General features: G+C 51.5%; 1 protein-coding gene across 1 annotated transcript; it reads left to right on the top strand.

The window, feature by feature from the left end:
* Positions 1-1,610: 1,610 nt before the first annotated feature.
* Positions 1,611-9,834, top strand: SLITRK5 (SLIT and NTRK like family member 5). The gene is made up of 2 exons (XM_036302017.1): positions 1,611-2,470; positions 5,555-9,834. Exon 2 carries the CDS (start codon positions 5,563-5,565, stop codon positions 8,446-8,448), a length of 2,886 nt encoding a protein of 961 aa, XP_036157910.1. The 5' UTR covers positions 1,611-2,470; positions 5,555-5,562; the 3' UTR covers positions 8,449-9,834.
* The last annotated feature ends 294 nt before the right edge of the window (positions 9,835-10,128 follow it).

The following is a 10,128-nucleotide window of genomic DNA, read 5'->3' as shown; positions in this document are numbered from 1 at the left end:
ACAAAACCATAAATTAGACTAAAATTTGATATTTTATTGCAGCTTTGAAGATTTTGGTAAGTAATAAAATAACAAACTAAAAATAAGTCCAATAATTGGTTAAGGCATTTTTACCTTTTCAGAAATTCTATTGTTTATCAACATTGAAAATTATGTCTGTCATACAACAATATTTGTATCCCAAAAGTGTCTAACTATAATTAATATGTAATTTTAAAATGATGACATTTTAAAACTTTCATTTTGAAAATATAAAAATGACTTAATACTTTAAAAATAAATATTCTAAAACATTTCAATCATGTTAGAAGGTATTGCAAAAAAATCTAGTAACAAGACTTTTGTGAGTGCAGTTTAAATTGCCTGTTTATACAATGTACCTATAGCAAGTGGCTAGCATGCCCAGCCCAAAGGTTTCTAAATTTAACAGGAAGTTGTATTATAAGATTTTATTTTCATTCTCTGATATTATAGATTACTTCTTTTCTCTCTCTCCCGAATGTCCCGAATTTTAACAAAATAAACAAAAATTGTTTCTAACAAAGTACGTGTGGCTTAACTAAAAAATATTTGCAAAACAGAGTCAGAAGAAATTTCAAGAATATTGGAAAATCTCAGGAGATTGCAATGTTCATCACCTCTAGAGGATGCAAGAAGATACGTTTGTGGCTCTATATATCAGACTCTAGATTAATCCTATATTTAATCAGGATTTCAAAACCACAATGTTATCCAAAATGCAACCAAGAAGGAGACAATATCAGCGTTAAGATAATTCCAAAAGATACGACATAATTCATTCCAGAGTAAAATGGATTAAATATATTTAAGTGGTAAAACTACCCAATTACGAAAAGGCACAGTCACTTGTGCACTCAGCTTGCATTGGGCTACTTATGATCAACTTTTTTTTTTTCTATGCCTGGGATGGACTGAAGGTTTAATATTACAAACATTGGAAATACACTCCTTATGGATATAAAGACCCCCCTTTGGGGGAGGGTGGTGTCTAGTTTCATGGAAAGAGCCAGGAATACTTACTGTAGAGATGAATCTAGTGGAGTTTAGCAGGTGACTCTTCAAGAAACTCGCTTTCTATCGATACTGCATTTACTTAGGGGTTTCCAGCTTTTTTAGCCCACACCAAATATGTTCAGAAATATTTTCTCTGAAAGTAGTTGCTATTCCCTTGTATCGCCCAGACATACCTATACAACGTAATTCTTAAAAAAAAAAAAAAATAGCGCCCTTGCTTGGAGCTAGGATGAACCACTCCCTCTTCCAGGGTCCTTTACAGTATGTACATGAGACAGCAGCAGGGGCTGCGTTATTCTAAATGGCAGGGGGAAGGCAGGCGATCGGCACAGGGCTGGCGTCCATCTGTACTGACCACCAACAAGCCTGGCGCTGTCGGGGTTATTTTCACTCCTCCCTTTTTTTCAGTCCGAGGATTGCACAGTCCCACGTTCGCGTTACGCACATGGTCCAAGACTCCTCTCTGTCTCCTGCAAATGTGACATCCAAGGGGGGCTCCGGTTGCGCCGCCCGAGCCCAGCCAGGGACGCCTCCGCCCTCGGCTGCCACCTATCGGCCACGGAGCGCCCGCTTTGCCGAGGGCCCACCATGTCTGCTGCAGCTTGGCTCGCACCGGCCGCGCGACAATAAACAAGCGCCCTGGACGGGGCCCTGCGCCCGCCCCGGAGCAGCTGCCTCAGAGACCCCGGCGATGCCGACCGCGCCGCCACCGCCTCGGCGCCCGGGAGGGAAGACGCGACTTTCTCTGAGTTTTTTAGAGTCGCCGGGCTGCCGGGACACGCCACAGGCGTAGAACAACGACTGCTCCTGTCCCCCCACCAGACCACCCAAAGGATGTCGGAGATAGACAGTTCCAAATAATGACGATCGATCGTGTGCTGCATCTGGGAAAGGGACAGGAAAAAATATAGAAAATAACCTGCACACAGCGGAGGCGCTGAAACCGCCAAGAGGATGCGGGAGCCGTACAGACACTAAGTGGGGACCGCGGCGGCGGCGGCGGCTGCAGCGGGTTCCGCACGGGGAGAGCGGCGGCGGCTTCCCAGCGCGGTGGTCGCCTCGACGCAGGGGGGTGGGAGGACTGCGCCGGGGGCGAGGACCGTGCAGGAAGCCGCAGCCGCCGCGGGAGCCGCCGGAGGGCCGGGGCCACCTTCACTCGCCCCCTCACTACCATGTACAGCGTGCGCTGCAAGAAGAAGGCGGGCGATGCATGCACACCCCCGCGCCCCACTCCCTCCGGCTCGTCCCCGAGCGTGCGCCACTGACCAGGGGGGAATGTGGTGAAGACACTCGGGAGGAGAGCCGAGGGGGGAGGGGAGGGCCGGCCGGCGCGAACCCTGGCCGGAGGGTGCGAGGAGCCCTAGGCGGCCGGAGGGGGCGGCGGCGGCGGCGGCTGCTGGCAGGAAGAAAGTTGCCCCCGATGCAGATGGCAACTGTAAGTACCCTCCCGGGGTGTGCGGGGAGGGATCCGGGGGACCCCGGGATCGCGTTGGGGCGCGATGGGGAGCGAGTGCACGAGTGAACGTGAGTGTGAGCGGGTGCGAGTGGCGCGCGGGGCTGACCGTCACGTTGAAGGTGCCGGCGGGGCCAGGCAGCCTTCTCCGCGCCCCCCTCCTCCCCCGGCTCCCTCCCCGCCCCGCCCGGCCCCTGTTCACCGCCCCTGCCGCGCGGCGCCTCTACAGCGGTCCGCTGCAGCCCCCTCCCCCGCCCTCCCCTGCCCGCTGCTCGCGATCGCCCCCCTCCACCCACCCCCCCACCTCCCCACCCCCGGCCCGCTCCGACTACTGCGGAGAGCGGCCGGGAGAGCCGTTCGGGGAGCCCCGAAAACCGCGGTCGCCACCGCGGCGGCGGCCCCGGGCTGGCGGCGTGCGGGCGCCTCTCCTCCAGCCGCGCGCACGGCTCTGATCGGCGCCAACTCGCCCCGTTTGGGCTGGAGAAACCCAGCGCACACCCCGAAGAGGTATTTTTTTAGAGGGTGGCTACAATGAGTGGGCCCTGGAGATGTGAGACGGGGTAAGTCGGCCGTTTACTTTGCAAAAGAGGCTCGTGTGTGTGTGTGTGTGTGTGTGTGTGTGTGTGGCGACGGGGTGGCTTTTTTTCCTCCCTCTCCTCCCTCCCCTCCTTCCTCCCCTTCTCCTTCCTTAGCTTTGGGGCGGGGTGGGGGAGGGGGAGCCTCGCGTCTTGGAACTCCGGGTGCTTGTGCCTGGGCCGCTGTGGGAACAGCTGTGCCCTGATCGGCGGGGCCGGCCTGGGTGCTGGGCACCAGCCCGCGCGGCTCCGAGCTGCTGAAGGGTGATGCGCAGGGTGGTGAACCGCGGTCTAAATTCTTGGGGGGAAAGCAAACACAGCCCCCCCCAAATTAAAAAAAAATCTGATCAGCTGAGAATGTGCAGCGCACCCGCGAATTTACATCGAAGGTGCGTTTCCGTGTCAGAATGTCAGCCTTCCCCGCTCATGCAACTTTTATTTTCTCAAATTGTCGGGCTCCTTGGCTGGCGAGCAGGAGGAGGAAGGGAGCGGGGTGAGAGGAAGCCCTGCGACCCTGGCTAACCAGAACTGAATTAAAGTTGCGGACGCTCGAGTTTCCTACCGGCTGGACACAATTTGCCATGGGCTGTCGGAAGGGGTGGGAGGCGAATGGGGGCGGGAAAGCACCGGGAGGGAGGGGGAGGGAGGGGGAGGGGACGCAGCCGGGCTGAATGGATGTGCAGATTTGATCCAGCGGAGAACCGAAATTTCAAGGTAAACATTTCGCTTTCCTAGTGGGTGTGTTTTTCCGCTTTGAAGCCAGGACGTGTTCGCGGTGGCGTTGGGAGGTCGGGGGTACTTGCGGGTATCTCTGCCCTGTGATTCCGGTTCTTCCCTGCACGTCTGGGTGGCCGCCCGAGAATGATTCGCAGGCGCCCTCTCACATGTGCGTGTGAATGCGGGGGCTCCGGATAACATGGGCTGGATCCGGCTCGGGAATCCAAACCGAGGTCTCCGTGCTTGAACCCATGACTCCGAAATGTCTTGGCTCTAGTTTTGGGTTGCGATTCGACACCCGACTTGGGTGGTGGCGTGGCAAAGGCGAGGGTGACCAAAGGCGAGGCACTGGTTCCCCCGGCAGCGGATTTCCACCGAGCTTCCCCTCCCTCCCACCAACGCAACACGCACTCACACACATTCACACACTCGCTCCATTTATGTTCTTTCTCCTGTGAGTACTGCTGTCGAGTCGAAGTAGGAAGTCGAAGGAAGCCTTTAAGCCAGGGGACAAAAAGAAAGCAAGAAAGACTAGGGGGAGGGGATCAGATGGATTCCTTGGGGAAATGAGACTGGGATATGTAAGCACTGACCTATGTCACTTGCTGTTCTTCCCTCCTTTCTATTTTGTCTTTAATCAGCCCAAGTGCCCTTTCCCCAAGGGGAGGGGTGGGGGGAAGGACTAGGGTAAAGCATTGACAATTAAACGTAGTAAGCAACTCCCACAATGGGGTTTCTGGCACTGTCGTAGTTCAGCCCAAATCTTGCTAAATCAATGGGGTTAATTTTGTATACCATGGCAATCAGACGTGCAGCCCCAGGTAAGGGGGGTGGGGGGTGGCCCTGGCCCTTGGTGTACTTTTAGCTGATTCCGGGTAACCAGTTGGAATGTCCTCCTTAAACTCCAGGTATGGGAAGGTGTTCTGGGATTGCGGATGCCTTCGCAGAGCTCTTTGCAATCCACGGTGCGGAACTATTTCCGTGGCTGAGGGATGCGGTTTGGTAGCGTCGCTGACATGATCAATGAGGAGTGGATGCAGGGCGCTCTCTGAGAAGCACTGTTAAGTGGCACCGTGCATGCAATTAGGATGCTGATGTGCTTAATAGCTTGGGTAGCGAAGTCCAGCATCAAAGCCAGCACGCTCTCCTTTTTCTCCCCTGAAGCTCCCTGAAGACAATTGGAGATTTAAGAGCTTCTTTGGGGTCCTTTTGATGCATTGTCTTATATCCTTTGTGACTCTGAAAAGTATCCTTTAGGTCCCACCTTGTCATCTTGTGGCTCCCTGCCTTTCTGCGAAAACGGGAGAGCTTCACTGTGAACTGTTCACTGAAGAGATTCTGAAAGAAGGGCAGAGTGGCTGGGGATAGGTGAGGTGGGGAACGTTGTAAAATGGTGCGCTTTTTTTTTTTTTCCCCTCTTAAATTAGAACCATAAAACTGAACTGACAGCCATTTTATGTATCCTTATGGGTTGGTTTTGAAAAGGGAGGGGGGCATAGGAAGCACACAAAAATGGAACATTATCTAACCTGCCCTGATCTTGTAGTGAGCAGCATTTCCTGTTGTGCTCATTAGGAAATGAAATCAACATAGAAATCAAAATGATTATCAGATTTTAGTAAAGTCTGGAAATGTCCATGTTGGAGAGGGGGTGTCATTCATAGCCCCTCCTACTGCATTTCAGAGAAACAGTATCAGGGAAAAGAGACTCTCTGAGCGATCCCTTAAATTCTTGTCATATTCTGTTGTTTCCTTTCTCCTCTCTCCCTTGCAGGAGGTAAAATGCACCCTTGCTGCCCCCTGGTAACTTTGGAACAGGACCTCCACAGAAAAATGCATAGCTGGATGCTGCAGACTCTAGCATTTGCTCTAACATCTCTCGTCCTTTCGTGTGCAGAAACCATCGATTATTATGGGGAAATCTGTGACAATGCATGTCCTTGTGAGGAGAAGGACGGCATTTTAACTGTGAGCTGTGAAAACCGAGGGATCATCAGCCTCTCTGAGATTAGCCCACCCCGCTTCCCAGTCTACCACCTCTTGTTGTCTGGAAACCTTCTGAACCGTCTCTATCCCAATGAGTTTGTAAACTACACTGGGGCTTCAATTTTGCATCTGGGTAGCAACGTGATCCAGGACATTGAGACGGGGGCTTTCCACGGGCTTAGGGGTTTAAGGAGACTGCATCTGAACAATAATAAGCTGGAACTTCTGCGGGATGATATATTCCTTGGTTTGGAGAGCCTGGAGTACCTACAGGTCGATTATAATTACATCAGTGTCATTGAACCCAATGCTTTTGGGAAACTGCATTTGTTGCAGGTGCTTATCCTCAATGATAATCTCTTGTCCAGTTTACCCAACAACCTTTTCCGTTTTGTGCCCTTAACGCACTTGGACCTGCGGGGGAACCGGCTGAAACTTCTGCCCTATGTGGGGCTGCTGCAGCACATGGATAAAGTTGTGGAGTTACAGCTGGAGGAAAACCCCTGGAACTGCTCCTGTGAGCTGATCTCCCTGAAGGATTGGCTGGACAGCATCTCCTACTCGGCCCTGGTGGGGGATGTGGTTTGTGAGACGCCCTTCCGCTTACATGGGCGGGACTTGGACGAAGTGTCCAAGCAGGAACTTTGCCCCAGGAAACTTATTTCAGACTACGAGATGAGGCCGCAGACGCCTTTGAGCACCACGGGGTACTTACACACCACCCCAGCTTCGGTGAATTCCGTGGCCACTTCGTCCTCTGCTGTTTACAAACCTCCCTTGAAGACCCCTAAGGGGACACGCCAACCCAACAAGCCCAGGGTGCGCCCCACCTCTAGGCAGCCATTCAAAGACTTGAGCTCCAGCAATTCTGGCCCCAGCATCGCCTACCAGACCAAATCTCCCGTGCCTTTGGAGTGCCCCACCCAGTGCTACTGCAACCTGCAAATCTCCGATCTGGGCCTCAATGTCAACTGCCAGGAGCGAAAGATCGAGAGCATCGCAGAGCTGCAGCCCAAGCCCTACAATCCCAAGAAAATGTATCTGACGGAGAACTACATCGCGGTGGTTCGCAGGAGCGACTTCCTGGAGGCCACGGGGCTGGACCTCCTACACTTGGGCAACAACCGCATTTCCATGATCCAGGACCACGCCTTCGGAGATCTCACCAACCTGAGGCGCCTCTACCTGAACGGCAACAGGATCGAGAGGCTGAGCCCAGAGCTGTTCTATGGCCTGCAGAGCCTGCAGTATCTCTTCCTCCAGTACAATCTCATTCGTGAGATTCAGCCTGGGACCTTTGATCCGGTCCCCAACCTCCAGCTGCTATTTCTCAATAATAACCTCCTGCAGACCATGCCCCCGGGCGTCTTCTCCAGCCTGACCCTCCTCAGGCTGAACCTGAGGAGTAACCACTTCACCTCCTTGCCGGTGAGTGGCGTCCTGGACCAGCTGAAGTCACTCATCCAAATCGACCTCCACGACAACCCTTGGGATTGCACCTGCGACGTGGTGGGCATGAAGCTGTGGGTCGAGCAGCTCAAAGTGGGCGTCTTGGTGGACGAAGTCATCTGCAAGGCGCCCAAGAACTTCGCTGAGACGGACATGCGCTCCATTAAGTCGGAGCTGCTGTGCCCAGACTACTCGGACGTGGTGGTTTCCACGCCCACGCCCTCCTCCATCCAGGTCCCCTCCAGAACCAGCGCGGTGACCCCCACCGTGCGGCTGAACAGCACCGGGGGTCCCGCGGGCTTGGGCGCGGGCGGAGGCGCGTCCTCCGTGCCCTTGTCCGTGCTGATCCTCAGCCTGCTGCTGGTTTTCATCATGTCTGTCTTCGTGGCCGCGGGGCTCTTTGTGCTGGTGATGAAGCGCAGGAAGAAGAACCAGAGCGACCACACCAGCACCAACAATTCCGACGTGAGCTCCTTCAACATGCAGTACAGCGTGTACGGCGGCAGCGGAGGGGCCGGCGGCCACCCCCACGCGCACGTGCACCACCGCGGGCCCTCGCTGCCCAAGGTGAAGACGCCCGCGGGCCACGTGTACGAGTACATCCCCCATCCCCTGGGCCACATGTGCAAAAACCCCATCTACCGCTCCCGAGAGGGCAACTCCGTGGAGGATTACAAAGACCTGCACGAGCTCAAGGTCACCTACAGCGGCAACCACCACCTGCAGCAGCAGCAGCAGCAGCAGCAGCCGCCGCCGCCTCCGCCGCCGCCCCAGCCGCAGCCCCCGCCGCAGCTGCAGCTGCAGCCGGCGGAGGAGGAGAGGCGGGAAAGCCACCACTTGCGGAGCCCGGCCTACAGCGTCAGCACCATCGAGCCCCGGGAGGACCTGTTGTCCCCGGTGCAGGACGCCGACCGCTTTTACCGGGGCATTTTAGAACCAGACAAGCACTGCTCCACCGCCCCCGCCGGCAGCAGCCTCCCGGAATATCCCAAATTCCCGTGCAGCCCCGCTGCCTACACTTTCTCCCCCAACTATGACCTGAGACGCCCCCACCAGTATTTGCACCCGGGGGCCGGGGACAGCCGGCTGCGGGAACCGGTGCTCTACAGCCCCCCCAGTGCTGTCTTTGTAGAACCCAACCGGAACGAGTATCTGGAGTTAAAAGCAAAACTAAACGTTGAGCCGGACTACCTCGAAGTGCTGGAAAAACAAACCACATTTAGCCAGTTCTAAAAGCAAAGAAACTCCCTTGGAGCTTTTGCGTTTAAAACAAACAAGCAAGCCGATACACACGGTGAACATATTTGATTAATTATGTTGTTTCAACGTTTAGAGTGAAGTGCCTTGGCACGAGATTCTTAGCTTCGGCGGAAGATACTGAAAGGGTGTGCAATTTCCTTTTAATTTTACACGTGGGGAAGCGTTTGTGTAAACAGGGCACATCCCTTTCTCTGGCGTGTCGGGGAGGAGAGGAGTAGGGGTTTTTGGAAGGCAAGTTGATGCACGGGTGACTTTTGAAAGATAGCAGTCATTTTTCTAGTGGTTGGAAGTGCTAAGAATGGTGGAAGATGACAGCGCATAGATTCTACTCTTTCTCTTTTGCTCCCTTCTCCCCTCCCCTTCTTCCCCTTTAAGCCGCGGGTGGGTCTATATGGCTTTTGTGGAGAGATTAGCACACCCCAACTTTAATAGAAAGTTCATTCTCTTCTTTTCCTCTTTCTCCTCCCCCTCCCTCTCTCTGCTTCCTTGCTCCCTCCTCTCTCATTCCTTTTCTTTCTTTTAAAAGGATGTGTTTGTATGCATTCTGGACATTTGAATTAAAAACAAAAGTGTTGTGATCTCGAAAGGATCACCATAGATGTGGACAAATCATTAAAATTACAGAGCTATATGATCCATAATTGATTAGTCAAAATAACTTATTGATGAAATATACAAATATTTTATTGTAGCACCTATTTTTATATGCACATTTAGCATTTCTCTTTCCTTCACTATTTAGCCTATGATTTCCACAGAGGTGTCGCACTATGTTAGAAGCTGCATTTCCAAATTTTGAAGTGATATCAGGAAGGCATTTTAAACCACTCAAAATATGGAGAACTTAATGACAAAATTTTAAAGCCAGTGCAACCCACCCAATTGGATCTGTAATTTGAAAAAAAAACTGATTGTACCCCAATATATATTAAAATATTAGGGCAATTAATTGGGCCATTTGGGTGAGAATCAGGTGCAAGTTTTGGGTTTTATTAGAGAAGATTTCAAAGTATTTTTTATCAGTCAACCAAAATGATGTATTGATTTGACTACTATTGTAGCCGATTTTTGATTGTTTAACCAAACACCGTTGCATTTGTACAGATCCACGTGTTCTAGCACCTCAGAAGACCAAATGATGGACTGTACAAATCCCTATACAATGTCTTTATCCCTCTGGGCAGCAAGCAATGATGATAACCACAAACAGGATCTCTGTAAGATGGGGCTATTGTTGTTACAGTCTTATATGTATCCCAGCACATGTAATTTTTTAAATAGTTTCTGAATAAACACTTGATAACTATGTCAAATATGAGGAATTGAAGTAATGATTACTTAAAGTGCAAAAGAACTAGCTGTGTGAGTGACTGAATCTCCATTATTAACAATTTAGGACAAAAAAACTATCAAATTTAAAAATATATAGATGTTATTACACCTATGGTGGTTCACAGAATTATGTTTTTCTAAGTGTGTCATTTAATGTGTTTATTAATGAAATTTTAACTGTATACTTCTTTTCCTTATTGAAGTATTCATCTAATACATGGAGCATGGTAAGTAATATATTGCATATTCATTTTTCTTCCAATATTGTGTGTTTTTGTCATGTCAATATTACGTATTTAGTCTACAGGTTTCCATAGTTTC

This window comes from Myotis myotis, unplaced genomic scaffold, assembly GCF_014108235.1.
Source record: "Myotis myotis isolate mMyoMyo1 unplaced genomic scaffold, mMyoMyo1.p scaffold_m19_p_3, whole genome shotgun sequence".
Classification (NCBI taxonomy): domain Eukaryota; kingdom Metazoa; phylum Chordata; class Mammalia; order Chiroptera; family Vespertilionidae; genus Myotis; species Myotis myotis.
The sequence above is the reverse complement of the archived record's forward strand: the minus strand, read 5'-3'. Positions and strand labels throughout refer to the sequence as shown.

Excerpts from the sequence above, each read along its gene's own strand:
- SLITRK5 (XM_036302017.1), top strand. The coding sequence starts at position 5,563 with ATGCACCCTTGCTGCCCCCTGGTAACTTTGGAACAGGACCTCCACAGA.